The 21,672-nt window shown below is 35.0% G+C and overlaps 1 protein-coding gene across 1 annotated transcript; it reads right to left on the minus strand.

The window, feature by feature from the left end:
* Positions 1–1,009: 1,009 nt before the first annotated feature.
* Positions 1,010–16,689, minus strand: LOC126967286 (geranylgeranyl transferase type-1 subunit beta). Its single transcript, XM_050811761.1, has 5 exons — positions 16,263–16,689; positions 16,054–16,181; positions 7,317–7,490; positions 5,324–5,487; positions 1,010–4,715 (listed from the first exon to the last, which is right to left on the minus strand). Exons 1-5 carry the CDS (start codon positions 16,367–16,369, stop codon positions 4,230–4,232), a joined length of 1,059 nt encoding a protein of 352 aa, XP_050667718.1. The 5' UTR covers positions 16,370–16,689; the 3' UTR covers positions 1,010–4,229.
* Between the last annotated feature and the right edge of the window lie 4,983 nt (positions 16,690–21,672).

A 21,672-nucleotide genomic window follows, 5' to 3' on the forward strand; every position in this document is an offset into this window, starting at 1 on the left:
TAAATGCCTTTTATGCCTTTATGCCTTTTAAAGCGTGTACTAAACGTAACCAAAAACACAATAATGAGAGTCAACGGTTCAACCTATTGCGACGACTTTTACATTTTTCAAGACTTTTAAACAACAAATTTTATCGATCGTCTGTTCTAGGCGTTACAATTCACTTAACAATTTGTGCATTATATTAAAAGTTCTAACTACTTACATCATAAGTATTGCCACACAAAAATATGGCACAATGCAAATGCAATACATAAATCTTTTTTTTTTTAATATTATAATATGACAACTGTATTCGACTTAATAAAATACATCTTGTAAAGATAAATCTAATTTGCTGAGCTGTATAAAAAATAAAACATAAGCTATCAAATTGTAGTGCTGTCTGTTCGTTGAAAAGTGATAATGTTATGAAATTAAATTTTTTAGTATTTGTGATCGTATTTTCAACAGACTTCGTTATTATCTATTCATTAATCAGCAAGGTATAGTCTGAACACATTTTGATACATTTCTCACGAGAATATTAACAGGCTTCTTGTACATGACACCAGAGGAGTCTTGAATATGATGCCAGAGCTCCACCGGGCATACGTATAATGAGTTAAAAAATGGTTAAAAAAAAATAGTGACACACTTACACTGCGCTTATAGCCTGTGTGCTATGACAACGATTTGATTTCATTTAATTGTTTGGATTTGCTTGATTTGATTTGATTTAATACGATATTTTTACTTAAATACCATGAAATCCATGTTTCGGAAACAAACATCCATATTCATCATATAAATGTTTGAACCTACCGGGATTCGAATCCGGAACCTCTAGCTCAGTAGGCAGGTTCACTAACCACTGGGTTATATGGGTCGTCAAACGATCATAGTTCAGTAAAGCATTACCACCAATTTTAAAGGTCTGCTTATAATTTAAATACTGACAAACATTTGTATCAATATGAATAAAAAGCAGTGTTAGCGTAGAGCTTAGGTAAATAATAATAACTTAGAATCAGAATAATATTCAATTTTAATTATTTTTTCGAATGAAATGCATGATGTCCACTAGCGCAACTGATCGTTCCGCCGCTATTGCGGTACAAGTGCGGTACATGTGCGGTAAAGGTGCGGTGACGGTCCAACGGTCCATATATGCGACATTTGTTCATATAAGGATGCGTCTCCGGCGGTGTATACAAGAACTAAGAAGCCTGAAGGTGGAGAGATGTAGTTGAGATTTTATATAAGTGAACATCTTTATAAATAAAATCATTATTCATAATTGCCTTGCTTTAAAAATATATTTAATCTGTTTTTATTAATTCTCAGTCAACACAGCCTTAAACTGGGTTTACAACATAAAGAGTGACTATATTAAATAATGCTTTTACGACCCCTTCAACGCGACACTAGCGCCTTCTTTTTCCATTGGTTTTTATATATAACAGCATTCAATTTAAATATTTTCAATTATATATTTAAAGTCAAAGAATTAATTTTATATTTTATGCCAGTAATTTCGTACGCCGAAGAGGTTGAAACGAATTTAGGTACAAACTCGTAGGTATTGAGTTTGTACCTAAATTCGTTTCAACCAGCTCTGAAAATAGATAATTTGTGCAAACAGTATTTAGGTAATTATTGTTTAACTCATCAAAATACACGTAAATGTTGCAATCACATCTAGAGTTTGACTATCGTGTATCGTTGTAAATATATTTAAACATTTCTAACAGTTGCGCAGTAACACACGATTATTTATACTATGGGTATAATTTGTTTCAATAAAAATTTATAAAGTTTTTTACACAAAAGCAAAACCACAGATCGGAAAAAACATCACAAATAATACTAAACAATGAAAATAATCACACAATTATTTTAACCTAATAAACTATTCGAAATAGTTCATTTTCATTATAAATTAGCACCTACTTACATATTTAAAATTTATAAGTACCAACAATTGATCGCAAAATATAACACCAACTATCGATTCAACAATGTACACCAAATTGGCGATATTTATAAGGAATATTTCCTACATTGACATATGGCAACACCGTATCGATTATAAAGTAACTGGCCTATGGACTTGCATCCCGTGCCACTAAATAAATTTAAAAAAAATATAAAGTAACTCAATCATAAAGTAACACAGCAAAGACAGTGTAAAAATCAGTATATGTTCATATTTGTATACAAAACATATAACATAATATGTAAGTTCACTAACGGCAGAATATAAGAGACTCCTAACGAAGGTATGTTTTGTAGCCACAAGGAAAAGCCAAGGGCTTTTTTATTTTCTCCTGAGTGATAAAAAATCATTAATAAATCGTTCATAAATCATTGTATTTGTTGGATGCATTTACTAATTATGACAGTAATCACGACCATCATGTTCACGAAGGATTCTCATAGCAACAATGAATTCAAGCATGTGAAGGAACTCAACTCTAGCAGTCTTACAAATAAAATTGGCATAAAGTTATAACTAAGCGTAAACCAAGAATATGTAAAATGTTTACAAATAGACATTTTGCTTACGAATGGTTTGTTAGGACGTATAACGTTTCCCGCGTTTATTTGCAAGGCAGCTTGTCATTCGGAAAACTTCAGAATTATCATTGTATTGACAGTGTTGTCAACGATATTGTAAACATTTTGCATTTTCTTAATTTATCATCAGTTATAACTTTATACCAAGTTTATTTGTAAGGCCGTAAAGGTTGATGATCCAATACCATAATTTTTGTAGTTTATGTATTATAACTTTTGATGAAATATTTTATATTTAAAAGGCTTAGTAACTTGAACATGATTAACATATTGTATGTAGCACCATCCATACTACCTTGTATATTACAAAACTTGTTACACTCTGGTATATTTTAAACCGACTGCATTAAAATATTAAGATCTTAGTTATGTAAGTTATATATAAGAAATAAACTATTGTATTGTTGTATAGTTATAAATCTCTTTTTTTTTTAAAGTAGAAATGTTTTTAAGTCATTTAATATCATCATTTTTGTTTGACCCTTCATTTCTTTAAACTTTGTTATTCTTTTCACACTATTGTAAATGTTGTTTACACCTGTAAAGACATGTCATATTGTACTATCCCTTGTGTACTTGCTAAAATTTTAATTATATAATGATGTGTTGTTGGTGTAACCATCTAAATAAGTAAATAAATATTCAGTAATTTAAAAGAAATATTTCAATGACAATTCAAAAGCGCATAGTTTAAGCATAATTGATTAAAATTTATTTCACTTTGACTTTTATACATAGTGCTGTTCCATACAAACTACCCCCGCAAGGTAAATAAAACGAGACTTGTTAGAAATGGATTTTCAGACACCGTTTCTCGGTAAGTAAATGACGGCCTAGTTAACACAAAAATCCTTGTAATTTTAATAGCAAACTATTGAAAATAATCGGTGTTGGTTTTGAAAAAGGTTTCTAAAATTCCGAGAGCTAAAGGCACATTTGATGATATTACAAAATTATCTACGAAGATATTGACATCGCATTGAAATGAAATGCATTTCATGTCTTGAGACAATATTCTAAAACCGCCATATTTAATTCATCTTTCTTGCATTTGTACAAATTGATCTATAACGTATCTTAAAATCTGTTAATTTAAATGAATATAACTCTATCAATCTATAAAACATTGAATATTAAAAAAAAATTAAATGCTTTTTTATATTCTACTTTCGAAAGCTATTTAGACTATAAATTGTGATTTCCATTTTTAATATAAAAAATACTCTTTGCTTTCTTATAATAGGAATAATATATCGAAGTTACTTTATGACCAAAACGGCTATAGCCCCCGCAAATTAGAACAGGGAAGACTTAGTTGTTACGTCTTAGTGGCGTAAGCAGACAGTCATTATCACGCAAACCAGAAAACCGAAGAAAAAATCGGACCGGTTAACGTACAGTACATATTATTTACTCATCTTACTCTCGCGGTATGAACCGGTAAATAAGGGTCCGTAAAACTCCCCTTTAACGTTTACACTCCGAACGAAATAATATCGATTTAAGCAATAATAACGGTTTAATTTAAAACCGATTCCAAACATTCATACAAACGGTACAGTCGACTGATGGTTTGTGATGTGTCTGCCTGGACATTACATCACTATGACGTCATAACATGGCGGCCTGTTACTATGTCAACTCGCGGGGATTGTACAATAAAACATTTACTATATCACCTCGTGCAACCATTGTTCGTGTAACGTTTTTAAATGCTGATGCGCGCGTTTAGTTATATTCAACGTAGGCACTATTTCCAACAAACCAGTCTGCCCTATAAGGCTCAGGCCGGCCAAGCCCAGATATGTATGCATGGGATCTGTGCAAGTGTCCGGCCATTTTGAGAACCCCCCAGCAACACAGTCTTGCGTTTCAAACACGTAACTCTTATTGAGGTCGTAGTTCGACAGTTGCAGGGCGTCTAAAATCTTCAGCGAAGCACCAACCCAGAAGCTATAGCAGGTGTCAACAGGTTTGTTGGGTCGACCCTGGAAGCCGTCAATCTGCCGCAGTATTAACCAACGTTTGAGGCCCTCTATTTGTTTCTCTGTTAATTGGTCTAGTTGGTTGGTTAGGCTTAGTGTTGCCAGAGCGCAAAACGTCGTGCCGCCGTGAGATTCTAGTTCTGGGCATTGCGCTATACCGAAATCGTAACCCTGAAAAAAATTAATGACACTTTATCTCTTTGGCTAACGAGACAATTATCATCCCCAGGGGTATTTTTGCAACCCCTTTCTTAGTATTATTGTGTTTTTAGTCAACCAGAATCAATTTTTTTTATGGAGAAGTAAGACAAACAAGCATACAAATCACCTGATGATAAGTGATCACTGTCACACACACTCTTGCAACACCAGAGGAATCACAGGAGCGTTACTGGCCTTTTAAGTGGTAGAATGAGCTTTTCTGAAGGTAATCATTTCCTAACTGTAGGTGCAATGGAATAGGTTAGCTAGAGTTTAAGAGCTCCTTCATAGGTCTAGGACAAACAATTAGTTCGGATAGTATACTAGGACTCACTACGCACAGACTTTTCTCGCATAATCTAGAAGCACGCATAAAACCAGTCACAGCCGGAATCCCACACGTAGCGTTCCGTCTATCTTCGTTATATCCGTATTTTTAATTAACATGGCGGCCATTTTGGAGTTCATCTTTGTGAGTGTGAGTCATGGGTCAATATTTCAGCAGAATAAAGAATTTTGATGCAATTTCAGTCATTCATATCCTAAAACGACATATTAGATATTCCAATAATACTCACGATAGATTTGATGATATAGTCTGTGGCTCTCTTGATATTGAACCCGGACCAGTCGTTAAGCATGTAGCTGATACAGGCCGCGCAGTACACAAACCTCATATCCGACTCGCAGCCTGAAAGCGTCGCCGAGAAGTTTCCCTCCTCCGTCTGTAGCGCTCTCACACCTACATTCATTATTAACCATTAAATCCAGGACTTATTTTAATTATTTATTTTTTATAGGAGAAGAGGACAAACTACTTACTTGTGTTATCGTCGTGGAAAGTGGGAACGTAAGTAGGTGGTAGAAAGTATTTCGAAAACCGCACTGTGGACAAAAGCGTACGGCATCTCTCACCCCGATGGTGAGTGATATTTAATTTGTGACGTGTGGTTTAGTGATAGAATTCAGCGCATCAATTAAAATCATACATATACTAGCGGACCCGACAGGCGTTGTCCTGTACACACGTCTTAAATTTGAAAAATCGGTCCAGCCGTTAGGAGATGCTCACCTTAACATACATACACATGAGCAGGACACCATTCTCAAATTCACTGGAACACATATAAGCCGTTTAGGAGGTAGTTCAATTATTGTGAATCTAAACCATCCTCGAATCCACTTGAACACACACAAAAAAATAATTCAAATCGGTCCAGCCGTATAGGAGGAGTTCTCTGTCAACACACGTACAGAAGAATTATATATAGAAAGATATACATCCTGATGATGGACCCAGTAGGATGTGATCTGGGTTGTATCGAAAAAAACGCTGTAATGTGTTTGTTCAGTTAATTATTCATTCCTACATGGCATCGATCTTCTAACACCTTTAAGAGCGACGCAGACACCATATTAGGAAACATAGATCTTATATAAATATTTAAATTTTTGTACTCCAAAAAGAGGCTCTAGGCACACATGCTTAATGCTTATTTCCTATTCCTCTGGTGTCCTCAAATTACGCAAAAAATCTATAATAACTCGGTTACATAAAACCTATAATAATAAGTTTAGTTCCACGTCAATAAACTCAAATTCAAAAATGAGATGTTAAGAATATTAATTGAAACATAATATTATGATTTTATTAAGATAGTTCATTTCATGTTAGTTAGGTATCTTTTCATAGTTTAAATCCTGTGTTTTATTACATTAAAACGAATACACACACAAACATACATACACACACACACACACACACACACACACACGCACATGTATATATAATTATATACTGACTAGCACCTATCCGAATACATTCATGGTGTTTTACTGTGTTGATTGCTTAAAATTCAGGCTTTTAAAGTGTTAATCCCCTTTTGGCTGTCAGATCATATTTATATGTATTAATTAAATATTTTTAAGAGCTGTGGATTATAATAAATAAATATACTAAATAAATCTAAATATATAAAACAAAGTCGTGTTAGTTACACCATTTATAACTCTAGAACGGCTAGACCATTTTTTCTGTTGTTTGACTTTTTGGGTTTCTCTTAGTATTATTATAAAAACATTTGTTATTATTATAAAAACATTTATTTTCTCATACATTTTGTATAGATTGACATTTTCATGACATATCAATAATACGATTAGTAATAGTAATATAAGATTTCCACGTATATAACCATAAGGCACAGAGACTTGAAATTTGGTAGGAATATTCCTTTGGTCGAGTAGAGGTCAGCTAAGAACGGATTTTACGAAATTCCATCAGCGAGAGTTTTTTTTAACAGAACAACGTCTGTCGGGTCCGCTAGTATATAAATAAATAAATATACAGTAGAAGTAGATAATAGTGACTGTTGCCTATACGTTGTGATTATTGCCCGACCAATGAGCATTCAGTACCCCGCACCCGTGCGGTTTGCATTAGTGCTACTACATAGCGTAATGGTTACCATCCAAGCGAGCTCCTGGCGTCATTGCATTCATTAACAATAGCCTCCAGTTATTTATTCAATCTTAGAAATATTAGTTTGATTCCACAAATCGAATGCTTACCGTCAATTATTGCTTTTCTGTTTAATCTCGACAAATCATCACCAAGAGTGAGCAGGATGCAAAGTCCCGTGTACGTCATTGCTAAATGGCCACATCGATAATGCTTATTGTCAGAATTCAAATCTATATTCACTGTTGAGGACCCTTGAAAACCACAAGCCGACATATCACCGGCTGGAAGAAAACATTAGATAGGTTAGCAATATGTTATTTATTGGGAATTATTTAAAGCTAGCTCGGACCTGCGAAATCCCATACAGAATTCTGCATTAGGCTCAAATATGAAATGTGATATAATAAAAATATTAAAATATACATTTCACATTTTTATTAAATAATATATAATAATATAGGCTACGGAATTCTTCAAATGTCTTAAAATTACTGTAACTTTTTTTGGAAGAAAACAACCAGCCAATATTCCGCTTCCAATTATATTCTGTCCGCTTGTGTAAACTAGATCAAAATCTGCTAAAGTCGTTTCGGAAAAATGCTCTACCAAACAAACAGACAAAAGTTTTCTTTAAATAACTGATTTAATATTATGTTCTATTTCTTTTCGTTAGCACCCCATTCCTTTTTCATTTCCATTTTAAAGTCATACATGAAACAAAAATTTCAATGTACCTGCAGATAAAACCGATTCTGCTATTGTATTATAATATATAGATTTTGTATCCACTGGAAGTACAGCGAAAGAAATAATATTAGTTCAAATATTTTTAAAGAATTAAGGTCTATATTCTAGAAGGCATCATCATCAGCCGGAAGACGTCCACTGCTGGACAAAGGCCTCCTCCAAATATTTCCACGATGATTGGTCCTGCACTGCCCTCATCCAACATATTCTATATATATCTTGACTAGATCATCGGTCCATCTTGTGGGGGGCCTACCAACACTGCGTCTTGCGGTACGTGGTCGCCATTCGAGGACTTTACTGCCCCAACGGCCATCTGTCCGTCGAACTATGTACCCTGCCCACTGCCACCTCAGTTTCGCTATCACTTGGACTATGTCGGTAACTTTGGTTCTCCTACGGATCTCCTCATTTCTGATTCGATCTCGCAGGGAAACTCCGAGCATAGCCCTCCATTGCCCTCTGAACGACCATGAGCTTTCTCATAAGGCCCATTGTTGGCGACCACGTCTGCGTACCGTGAGTCATCTAGAAGGCATCCAATATCATTTAACCAGCTCGGCGATCAAGTGTTTGATTGATTATTTTTTCTCTTATTAAGTAATAAGAGAAAAAATAATCTCGATCTCAGATTACGTATACAAACGCCTACTAAAACACGGATTAAAAAGCGTGTAATATTGAATTTTTTAATTATAAATAATGTAAATAATATGTGTGTAGATTAAAGTTTTCACGGGGACTGAAGTTTGTCAGCAGGTGACGCTATACGGCATAGTTATTACTTATTATGAAGATGTTTAGAGCAGATTCTATAGAATATAAATGTATGGGTTGTGAAATTGACTGACAGTATTCAATTAATCAACGAAACAAAATACACCATTTTATTAGCACGCTATAGTTATTCACGGGAAATTATTAGCACGCTCGCCAGTACCATGAGGATAGTAAATGCCTGGCTACTGTGGCCTTATAATACGGGGTGTAGTGATTAAATTATTAGCACACTCGTCATTACGATGAGGACAGTAGATGCCTGGCTCTGTGGCCTTATAATACGGGGTGTAGTGATTAAATTATTAGCACACTCGTCATTACGATGAGGACAGTAGATGCCTCGCTACTGTGGCCTTATAATACGGGGTGTAGTGATTAAATTATTAGCACACTCGTCATTACGATGAGGACAGTAGATGCCTGGCTACTGTGGCCTTATAATACGGGGTGTAGTGATTAAATTATTAGCACACTCGTCATTACGATGAGGACAGTAGATGCCTCGCTACTGTGGCCTTATAATACGGGGTGTAGTGATTAAATTATTAGCACACTCGTCATTACGATGAGGACAGTAGATGCCTCGCTACTGTGGCCTTATAATACGGGGTGTAGTGATTAAATTATTAGCACACTCGTCATTACGATGAGGACAGTAGATGCCTGGCTCTGTGGCCTTATAATACGGGGTGTAGTGATTAAATTATTAGCACACTCGTCATTACGATGAGGACAGTAGATGCCTCGCTACTGTGGCCTTATAATACGGGGTGTAGTGATTAAATTATTAGCACACTCGTCATTACGATGAGGACAGTAGATGCCTGGCTCTGTGGCCTTATAATACGGGGTGTAGTGATTAAATTATTAGCACACTCGTCATTACGATGAGGACAGTAGATGCCTGGCTCTGTGGCCTTATAATACGGGGTGTAGTGATTAAATTATTAGCACACTCGTCATTACGATGAGGACAGTAGATGCCTCGCTACTGTGGCCTTATAATACGGGGTGTAGTGATTAAATTATTAGCACACTCGTCATTACGATGAGGACAGTAGATGCCTGGCTACTGTGGCCTTATAATACGGGGTGTAGTGATTAAATTATTAGCACACTCGTCATTACGATGAGGACAGTAGATGCCTGGCTCTGTGGCCTTATAATACGGGGTGTAGTGATTAAATTATTAGCACACTCGTCATTACGATGAGGACAGTAGATGCCTGGCTCTGTGGCCTTATAATACGGGGTGTAGTGATTAAATTATTAGCACACTCGTCATTACGATGAGGACAGTAGATGCCTCGCTACTGTGGCCTTATAATACGGGGTGTAGTGATTAAATTATTAGCACACTCGTCATTACGATGAGGACAGTAGATGCCTGGCTACTGTGGCCTTATAATACGGGGTGTAGTGATTAAATTATTAGCACACTCGTCATTACGATGAGGACAGTAGATGCCTCGCTACTGTGGCCTTATAATACGGGGTGTAGTGATTAAATTATTAGCACACTCGTCATTACGATGAGGACAGTAGATGCCTGGCTCTGTGGCCTTATAATACGGGGTGTAGTGATTAAATTATTAGCACACTCGTCATTACGATGAGGACAGTAGATGCCTCGCTACTGTGGCCTTATAATACGGGGTGTAGTGATTAAATTATTAGCACACTCGTCATTACGATGAGGACAGTAGATGCCTGGCTCTGTGGCCTTATAATACGGGGTGTAGTGATTAAATTATTAGCACACTCGTCATTACGATGAGGACAGTAGATGCCTCGCTACTGTGGCCTTATAATACGGGGTGTAGTGATTAAATTATTAGCACACTCGTCATTACGATGAGGACAGTAGATGCCTGGCTACTGTGGCCTTATAATACGGGGTGTAGTGATTAAATTATTAGCACACTCGTCATTACGATGAGGACAGTAGATGCCTGGCTCTGTGGCCTTATAATACGGGGTGTAGTGATTAAATTATTAGCACACTCGTCATTACGATGAGGACAGTAGATGCCTGGCTCTGTGGCCTTATAATACGGGGTGTAGTGATTAAATTATTAGCACACTCGTCATTACGATGAGGACAGTAGATGCCTGGCTACTGTGGCCTTATAATACGGGGTGTAGTGATTAAATTATTAGCACACTCGTCATTACGATGAGGACAGTATATATAAATTTAACAAACTAATATAGTTTATTAATTTTTACAAAACTTTAAATTTCAAAATTTATTCTTATCGCGTGATCTTGTTATGTATATGTATAAGTAGGCTCCAGGAAGCCAATAATGTATAGACAATAATATAATATTATTAAAACTTTTATATTGTCATTTAAGATAACAGAAATTGGAAAAACATATTTTAATTAACAATAGTACAACTGATATATATATGAATGAAAAGTTTACTCAATTTTGTTTTTTAAGGGGGATTAATTCTAGCAGGTATCTCGATTATAACTTAATTTATTAAATTTTTTACATTAATATAAATTTATTAACTATTATTATTTGATAAATATTCATATTAAAATTTAAATAGTATTCTTTATTTAATGAGTGTCACCCGTTCTCGTTCCAGAAGAATGCATTCAGGGGTACTGATAATTATAATATAAGTATTTAGATGTCCCAGTGAAAATATGTATCCCTTTATCTAGGAAAGGATATCTAACTCATTGTAAGTTATTCGTGAAGTTGAGTTCAAGCGTCAGCTATTTATTACTGATACACTAAAACAATCGGCACGGCCAAACTCAAGAGTTCCATTATATTCTCATTAAGGCTTAACTTTTCCAAAGTGGTATTTACATGATACTATTTAGTTTTTTTTTATATTATTGACTTGATAACAACTAATTATTATTTAGCTTTGTTAACCTTTTTACTGTATCTACAAGGAAAACTAGCGGAACCGACAGATATTGTCCTGTTGTACGGTTGCAAATAATAACGAAAGATAATTTAACCACTTCGTTCAATTATAATAAACACTGAAAAACTGCTGATGGCAGTGTAAAAGTTTTGAGTTAGGTAGGTGTTCTGATATGCGAACAATCAAAAGGAAAAACCATGGTAAAAATTATAAGAGAAAATCGTCGAACTCGATATCATCTCCGCCAACTGGGTTCAATTGTATTTTTTTTCTATTCGAGGCGGCAAGAGGACAACCTCCAGTTGATGGTAAGAGTTTAGCCCATGTTTATTTACAATACGCAAGGGTTTAAGAGATTTATGGCTGATATGATCGGTGAGGCATTGCTGAAAGGACCTTTACAAATCTAAACCATTAGGAGACCCACTTAAATACAAGCAAATAAAGACGCACAAATTTTTTTAAGCATGTATAAATATAGTAAAAGCAATAAAAAACCCTACAGTGCTTGGCGGGATTAGTACAATCAAAGAGTAATTATAATAAAAACTCATTATAATATGGTGTCATGTAAACATACGTGAGGCTAAATGGCTTTGCTTTATCATGTCGTAATTGCTACCGCTGTTTACAACTTAAGCGTTCGTATTTTTCTACAGGTTTGATAAGAACTTGTTTAATTTCCACCTACAACTTAAGCGCTAATTATGGTATTGAATACCATTCCTCAAGATAAGATTTTGTTTGCAAAAAGAATAAATGAAAGATTTTCTGCAGAAATTTATAGACCCCATGTAAATGAAAAAAGAACGACCTTGTAGATGAAGTTAGGCATGGAATGGTATAGAATATAGGGACATCTGTTTCCGCTTTTAAAATTAATTGGGTCTATTTACCATCCAGCGAGCTAGACACTCCACACATCTGAACTCGGCAGTGAAGTTCAGAACTTTCTCGTGTTTGCACATTCCAGGTAATACATGAATGAATGTTTGTTGTTTGGTTGAGTTCTCGTAACAGGCGTCGTCATACTCACTTTAATGTCACTGCTTGTGGCAGGGACATGGGACGGGTCGTCCCCTTCACTAAAATATGATCGAGGGAGGCGTCATGCGCCATGCTCGTGAACGGGCGCTGCTTGTTGTGGCAGGATGATCCTGTTACCGAAAGCTCTGCTTCAGATTCTTAAGTCATTATATTTTTTTTTGTCTTCGCTTATAAAATCCTCGCAGAATAACTTTATATATTTACGGTGTGTGTGGATGATGCAGCTACTGTCTCCTTTTGTTTTGTATTAATTTACATTTACTTTTTTGACTTACTTGTGGAAGGCATTGACTATTTGACATTTGAGTATGCTTGCTGCATCAATTTACACATTATATTGTAATTGAAATGATTTGTAAAACGATGAAAATGTAAATCTTGATTTAATAGAGTGGCAATGAGTTTCTTGCTAGTTCTTCTCATTAGCTCAACATATTTTTGTAATTCATAAGTATCATTTCCGTGATCTACATGAATAAAGTGATTTTGATTTGTCCAAACCAAGTTCAATTGGAAGTTCATATCATATAATCTTCCAGAGGGCAATGGCGGGGTCTATGCTCGTAGTTTCCATGCGAGATCGAATCAGAAATGAGGAGTTTCGTAGAAAACCCAAAATCAGCGACATTTCCCGAGTGATTGTGAAACTGAAGGTGGACAGATGATCAACACCAAACACATTTTCACATTTCTAACTCAATGATTGGATGGTTGTCCCTACCCCATCTTAATTTTTTAATCGAACATTTCGTCCACCCGGAATACACTGAAATATCTCAAACAACATAAAAAACATTAGGGTTATACACCCAGCAGATCTAAAACCAATTTGCCCTGAACTTTCCCCGGGGCGTAAAAAGAATAGGGGAGTCCCAGGCCCAAGGGTGTTGTAAGAGGCGACTAAGGGCTTTTTAGAAGTGGGAGAGTCTTCAGTACGGATCCGGCAAACTACAGGCCTATAGCTATGTCCTCCCTGCTCTACAAAATCATGGAGTGTATATTTGACCGCCAGCTCTTGGTATACCTAGAGGGTCACTAGTTGATCAACGACCGACAGTACGGCTTTCGACATGGTCGATTGGAAGGTTATCTTCTGGTATACTTAACACATAGATGTGCGGCGACTATTGAAAGCAAGGGGGAAGGCCTGGCAGTTAGCCTGGATATAGTGAAGGCCTTTTGTTCGTGTATGGCACAAGGCGCTCCTCTTAAAACTTCCATCATTTGGGCTTCCCGAGAGCTTATGCAAGTGGACCTCCAGCTTCCTCACTGGGGCAGCATACAGGTCGTTGTCGACGGTTATTGCTCGAACCCGAAGCCCGTGAACGCTGGCGTGCCCCAAGGCTGTGTGCTATCTCCCACACTGTTTCCTCTGCATATCAATGATACATTGGACACCTCTAACATACATTTCTATGCAGGCGACAGCACGGGCGGATACCGTATACACGGGCCATGCAGGTCCCTCTAGGGAAATCGTCGACCAGTGTCGGGAGAAACTTGTGTCTTCTATCGAGTCCTCTCTTGAGAAGGTCGCGGAATGGGGAAAATTGAACCTTGTCCAATTTAACCCCCCAGAAGACTCAAGTTTGCGCGTTTACCACAAAAAATAACCATAATAGTCGTATCGCTGCTCTTCGACAACTCTTCCCTTACAGCCTCGTCTAGTATCGGAATTCTGGGTCTCGATATCTCGAGCGATTGCCAATTCCGCGGCCATCTGGAGAGCAAGGCCAAATTGGCTTTGAAGAAGCTGGGCGTCACTAATAGAGCACGGCAATGCTTCAAGCCGGCCCACATTCTAGCGCTCTACAAAGCGCAGGTCCGGCCATACATGGAGTATTGCTGTCATCTCTGGTTTGGCGCAACCCAGTATCAGCTCGATTCATCCGGCCATTGCCTGGTCAGGTGTGTAGTGCCTATCCGACGTCCACGTCGCAGACCACCATCCACCCTCCGCGTTAGGCACTACAAGTCAGCAGATTGGGATAGGATGCATTCCTTTTTTGCATCCTACCTTTGGTTTGTTTCCCTTCGAAAGATCCTAGTGCCTGCGCAGTTGCAGTAGCCAATGTGATACTACAGAGCATGAATATTTTTATACCAAGCTCTGTAGTACGGAACGGTGGCAGATCACAGCCCTGGTTCAATGTGTTAGTTAAAGCAGAATATGACTTCCAAAAACAGGTGTATTGAACTTGGGTTGCGGCGCTGGGATCAATAGACCCGAACAGCAAAGTTCTTAAGAGGAAATAAAAGTTAAGTCTCATTTGCCCAGTATATTTCACTAGCTACAGTGCCCTTCAGACCCAAACACAGTAATGATTACAGATTATGGCTTCAGGGTAGAAATAGGCGCAATGGGTACCACACCCATAATTTAGCTGGCATCCTGTGCAAAGGAGCCTCCCACTGGGAAATATATATGGTACTTGTATATTATATGTGAACATTTAATGTGAGAATTGCAATAAAAATTAAAAATCTCATTAATTTTTGATTTTTAGCTTTCAGTATGCTTTATTGAAAACAAAAAAAAATGTTTAAAATAATTTGGATGGTATGTAGTTTCTGAAATATTAAGGAGTTTAAATAGCCTGTCTATTGGGACACCACTAGACTCACTCAATATGGTGTAAGTCTTTCAAGACACCAATTTGGCCTTCTCTTCCAAGTAAACATTGAACAGAATGTCCCTAAATAAAATGATGTATTCAAATAGCGACACCTACTCCCAAACTGGAAAAAATTTGAAATGTTTCCAGCAATGATAGGCAAACATGTATTCCAACTCTCAACAGAGGATAATATAATATTATAGAAAAATTACAAACATCTAAATTTTAAGTTGCTTAGAATGTGCAGTGCAAGTAAAAGATCTAAAGCAAGACAGTGAATTTCACTGTCTTGCTTTAGATCTTTTACTCCTCATTATGATATTATTATGATTAGAAGCATTTGCTTCTAATCAGTAATAGTAAATAAATCTTATATAGATGTTTAAAAGCATTATACACAGGATTTCAATCAAGATTACTTCTAGATAACAATATTGTTAATTGATTAAATAATAGTAGCACTCTTGTTCTCTTTACAAATAAAAAAATAAAGACAAAAAAAATTTTTTCCCATACAATATTGTCTAGTGTCAACAATCAGTTAACTTCTTTTTTAAACTCAGTGGATGAATGAGTGGATGGATGAATGGACTATGATTAAGGCGATGATTTGCAGCCATTACAGTAATGATGAAGATAAAAACTAATAAACAAATAAAAAGGCCTTCCCTTTAATCAAGCTACTACTAGATACTAAGAATTTTTTTTTTTTTCATTAAAAAGGCCAATGCATTTAAAATATCATAAAACCTTACTTTCATTGTCAGGGAACACTTGTAGCCTGTACAACCAGTTAATGATCCGATTTCGTAGATCCTCAGGTAGAGATGATATAGATCCTAATACATCTAATCCAGCTACTGAGAAATAAGCTATGGTTACTCTGAAATAAACAGAGGAGTTGAATTCAAATTGTTATATGTGGAGTAAGTTAGTGTTAACATTTGTATTATCATCACCTTACCTTGTTGTATCATGAGAAGATAATGAAGATGGCAAAACATTGAGAAATCTCATAAAATAATTAACATGTTGTCTGTGAGCTAAAATTTTTCGTTCATCCGCACTCATTTTATAGAATTCAGTGTAACTTTTTTGTAGTTTCTACTTTAGAATTTAAACACAAATTTAAAAAAATGATTATGCACAAGTTATCGCATCGCAATGTATATTATAACATAATATTTGGTATCAAAATAATAATATTATGTAAAACTTTAATAACTAAAATTTAAATTCATAATATAATTTTATTTTTAATTAATTCATTACGTTTTGAATTGTATCTGGTTGGTATGTATGTCCTTTTCGCAAATATTATCAAAATTTTAACACAGCAATTACTTTCGATGATTCATAAACATACTGTTGAGTGTTGGCACTTGGCAGTTACACAGAACACTATTATATTACTCTTAATTGTCCTAAATCTTAATAACTAATATATATATAGCATACTGGCGGAAGTCGGTATTGCCAGCTTTGACTTTGAGGAATGAAAAATGAAATGACATGAGAAAATCATACCTAATCTTAGAATAATGACACTACAGAAGTAACTTCGTCGTTAACTTCATTACAAATGGAAAGGACAAGCGATATACAACTCAGGCTGATATAGAACGAGACAAAACTATTGATGTTGCATCTTTATCGCGTAACTCATTTATTTGTTTGGCAAGATTCTTTTGGGACAAATAAACAAAGATCTGACATGTCATCCAGATTGCGAATAGTATTTTTGTGATTTTATTGTTTTAAAACATAATATTTGGTGTGTTAAAGGTTTATATAGTTATAAAACTTAACAACGTGGTTGGGTGTATTGTGTATTGCTGCCAAACCCGTAGTTAATATAAAAAATCCAGGAATTCGCCTCTACGCGTAAGTCTTACTTTTCACCTAACGTTTTCAATATAATATGCAACAAGCTCGACTTAAATACATTTTATATGAAATATTCTTTGCAAAAGTATTGATTACCTATTTTCAATAAATTTATCGTAATCAAACAGAAACATAACATAAAACAGTGATAACGAGAATGTTGCCATAACATAGTGCCATAGTTTTACCCATGTTATAGGGTTTTTGTTTGAATGATGTTTTTTTTATCAACTTTATTAAAATAGCATACAGCAGGTATATATTATTAGTATTTATATACGAAAGTATTTGTATGGAGTAAGGAAATTAGAGCGACATTTGGACGTGTTCCTATTATTGATAATAAAATAAAGGGCATGATAACTATGCGTAACAAAATAATAAATAAAAATATTCTATTTCATGTTTTCATTAGACCCAAAAATAAAATTATAAATTCAACAAGTAAATATGCAAGAATTTGTTCAGCCCACTTTTATTTTATTTCATATTTATATATTATTTAAACAAATAGTCAGAAAAGATAAAAACAAACGGTTCGTTGAAGATACTGTTCCGTTAGAATTTATTCATATAAGTGCTTCATTGTTGCTAACAATAACATATTTTTTATTGTGACATGACAGTGATCAATTCTTGCTGCTATTAAATTTTTTGTTTGTAAAGTCAAAAATAGATACACAGAGCCAATCAACCTATCGTTGTGTTTACTTAGAAACGACAAGCAAACAATCCAGAATCGAGTAGAACATAAGCGCCGTCGTGTTTAATGTCAATATTAAAAATCTTTTATGTTTTAAATAAATAAATCGACTTGGCACTCGCACTAAGCACTCTAATGTAATTATTATATGTATTATTTTTGAGAAACATTGTCTTTTTAATCAAAAAGATTTAAGATTTAAGAATTACTTTTAACATAATTTTATTAATATAGATATTGTCACTATAAGATGTTGTTAGTTTAGCTAATTTCGTAATAACTTAAGACAGACAGCCCCTTAGAACAGAAGGACTGTAGGGAGTACTCAATAAATTGACCGACTTGACATTACATGGATCTTTTTTTCGCAACTTTCAACGGTGGAAGAACTGAGGTTCGAGACTTGGTTAATTGTTTAAAAAGTTTGTGGTATATGTAATAACATAATATAAATGTTTTAGGTGGCATTATTTATTTACATTTTATAAGTTCCTTTTGCAGCACTTCTTCAAATTTTATTTTTAGATACTTTCATCAACATCAGAAGGCACAAGTCAACCTTCAATGATATGTATCACGAAACGACATCTAAAATGGTTTGGCAAACGAGATAACCGACATATGAAACGTTGGCTCAACGATCATAGTCCGGATAGTCTTTACGGCTAATGGTCTCAAAGGCGAGGCAAAGAGCCTCGATCAATATATGCAGCGGTTCTCGCTAGGTGGTTGGCACAAAGACACACAGTGATAGCTTTACCTGCTACCGCTGCCAGCGGCACTCCAAGCTTAAGTTTTTTTAATATTTTATCATTGACGTACAATAAACAACAATGACGCTAATAAATTGTCTGAAGCAAAACTCAGTCTACGCGTCCATTAGGCAGAGCTTTCGTTCAGTTGTTTTGCAAGCCCTTGGAATACAACGCCACTCAATGACAAAGTTTTCAGGTACAATGCGCTTCTTATATGTATACAATATAATTCTTAAGTGTATACAATAAATAGACTTTGAACATTACTGCCACCAAGTAAGGTGATAATTTAAATGAATGTTTTAATGTTATCTGTATAAGTTAATGTATACGTACATACAACGCCGCTTGACATTTTTGACGACCTTTTATTAAGCGATTGTGGATCTAGTTTTTTTTAAGTACGTCGATGAATTTTTTTTATTTATAAAAATTATATTATGTATTAAATGAATGAAATACTACATAGTTTTTAATACATATTAAAAAACTTAGATTTAAGAAAGAAAATAAATACATGTGTATACATATAAAAAATAAGACAAAATATTTCCTGATAACTATTAGAGTTCTGACCGTAGTTTTCACATAATATTATTGAAATGACTTTTGTAATCTCTTAGTATGACTTTTGTAATCTCTTAGTAGTCTCTTGAACCAATATGGCATCAAAAGTGACTTTCATGAGCGTACAAATTGTACTAAAATGAATAAAGAAATTTCATTAATTCATGTTATTACTTATTTTTTGTTACGCTATGGTCCTTTAAAAATAAATATAATTTTCTGTACATGCTTTTCGTTATTGTGTTTACTTCATTTACATTCCCAGTCATCTGTTGAGTATGTGACTTCGTGTCGTAAGATGTAATTCCGTTAGGGGTAATTTTAATCATAATGATAACATGACAACACCTAAAACTACTCCTGTCAAAACTATTGCTATCCAAAAGGGGCACGCGGAGACTACTTCTAAAGTGTCATTATTCTAACCCCTCGTTTACACCAAGGTATTATACACGTATTTGACAAGTTTCATGCGAATTACAAATACAAGTTGTACGCAATGTTTTCAAAATACAAAAACATAAAACTTGTGGTAGACAATATTTGTATGAAACTTGTCTGATGAAATTGTTTGTCACCCATTAGTTGTCTACATGTACATGATCTCATGTTTTATACTTGTTGTAGGCTTGTAGCTAAACTTGCTTAAGACATGTCAGTGCATAAGTTAATGAATTTGACAACACAATTGACTACTGGTACAGACAATAGGTAGTGAAGGTACTGCGGAACTTTGCTTCATGAATGCACTATAATTGTACATCATACAGAATGAAGGAAATTCAAGAAAACCGCGCAAGTACTAGTCGCGATCGCTTTTGAGGAGACGACAGCAAGAAGGGGGCCTCGGTTCTAATTGAATGGTTAAGATTAGAAGACAGAAGTGGATTCAAAAATTTTGTTAGAATGAGACCAGTAAATTTGGAGAATTTACTTCAAAAAGTTGCACCACACTTTTCTTAGCAGAATTCACAGTATCGAGATGCCATTACTCCAGCAGAGCAATTATTTTTTTATCGAAAAGGAGGACAAACGAGCATACGCACGGGTCACCTGGCGATACGTGATCACCGCCGCACACATTCTCTTGCAATACCAGAGGAATAACAGGAGCGTTGCCGGCCTTGAAGGAAGGCGTACGCGCTTTTGTTTGTTACTTAGCTGTTTATTTGAGATTTCAAGCTACTGGTAACTCATATTGTTCTGTGTATTTGCATCGGATATCATAGGTAAAATGTAGTTAATGCATTACTCATGCTTGCGAGACGATTATAAAAGTATCGAAAGATTATCTTAATATAAGCCGAGATAAATATTGCTAATAAAGCTTATGTCTTTGACCACTCCATTTATTTTCTTCTTTTCCACTAAAAAAAAAGCGGTCGGTCCGGTAAATGTTTAAAAATTTATCCACCAAGCATGAATAGAGTATAAGACTTGTTTTTATAAGTATTATACATAAACTTCAATAAAATTAACAATACTTGTTAAAAACATTTATGTTTTATATTGGTGTGAACACTGTCAATGTATCAGACTGTATCAAACATGTCTCAGATCTATATGTGAACGCAAATGTGTTTTATACTTGTATAAAAACTTGTTGGCAACACAATGTGAACGCAAGAATGTTTCAGACAATTGCAATACATGTTATCAACAAATAATTGTGTTTTGACAAGTATTTTACAAGTTTTGTATAAAGCAAGTTTTTGACTTGTTTCTTGGTGTAAACGAGGAGTAGTAGTACCTTATGTATGTAAAATGAAACCACAGATTTTCACTTCAAATATTAATAGAAACTAATACTAATTGAGGATGATAGTGCAGTTACCACTGAAAAATATACATAAATATATATTTATATTATAATCAAACTATCAAAACTTATTTCCACGTACGTATGTGTAATAGCTTACAAACCACTCCACTATCAAGGGCCGCGCGGTCGCTCGTTAAGATGTGTTAATAATGTGTTTGTAATTTTTTGGTTATATGTGGCACTCGTTTTTTAGATATTGTGTGAGGTAATTAAGGATGTTTTTTAAGGTACGGGGGTGACATATTCATTATTGACTAAGCCCAAAAAAAAAAAAGAATAAAAAGGAAAAACAAACCTTTTTTTGACAAAAACTTGAAATACAATATTATTTTAGAATAAATTTATATTTTCAATGAACACTTGGTTTTATTTATTACTAGTGGTTTTATAATCAACTTTATATATATTCTTTAAAACAAATATACATGCTTTCATAGTAATAATTTGAGATATTCATGCAGAAAGACACCCACGAAATTGACGATGAACCTCGATTGCACGCTTTGGTGACCTTACTTTCACAACCCTCTTATACACAGTATAGATGTTTAGTATACAACGTGTACAAATCTAATAATTTTGTCATCCACAAGCTTTATCTGCGTTTAACTGTGTAGTGCTCTGTAACGGTAGACTGACA

The sequence above is a fragment of the Leptidea sinapis genome, chromosome 12 (genome assembly GCF_905404315.1).
Source record: "Leptidea sinapis chromosome 12, ilLepSina1.1, whole genome shotgun sequence".
In the NCBI taxonomy this organism is placed as follows: Eukaryota; Metazoa; Arthropoda; class Insecta; order Lepidoptera; family Pieridae; genus Leptidea; species Leptidea sinapis.

Bases quoted from the DNA above. Each gene is read 5' to 3' on its own strand.
- LOC126967286 (XM_050811761.1), bottom strand. From the start codon at position 16,369: ATGAGTGCGGATGAACGAAAAATTTTAGCTCACAGACAACATGTTAAT. The intron at 16,182-16,262 runs GTAAGGTGATGA...TGTTTATTTCAG, and splicing joins TCTTCTCATGATACAACAAG to AGTAACCATAGCTTATTTCT. The intron at 5,488-7,316 runs GTAAGCATTCGA...TAATGAATGTAG, and splicing joins CAGAAAAGCAATAATTGACG to GTGTGAGAGCGCTACAGACG.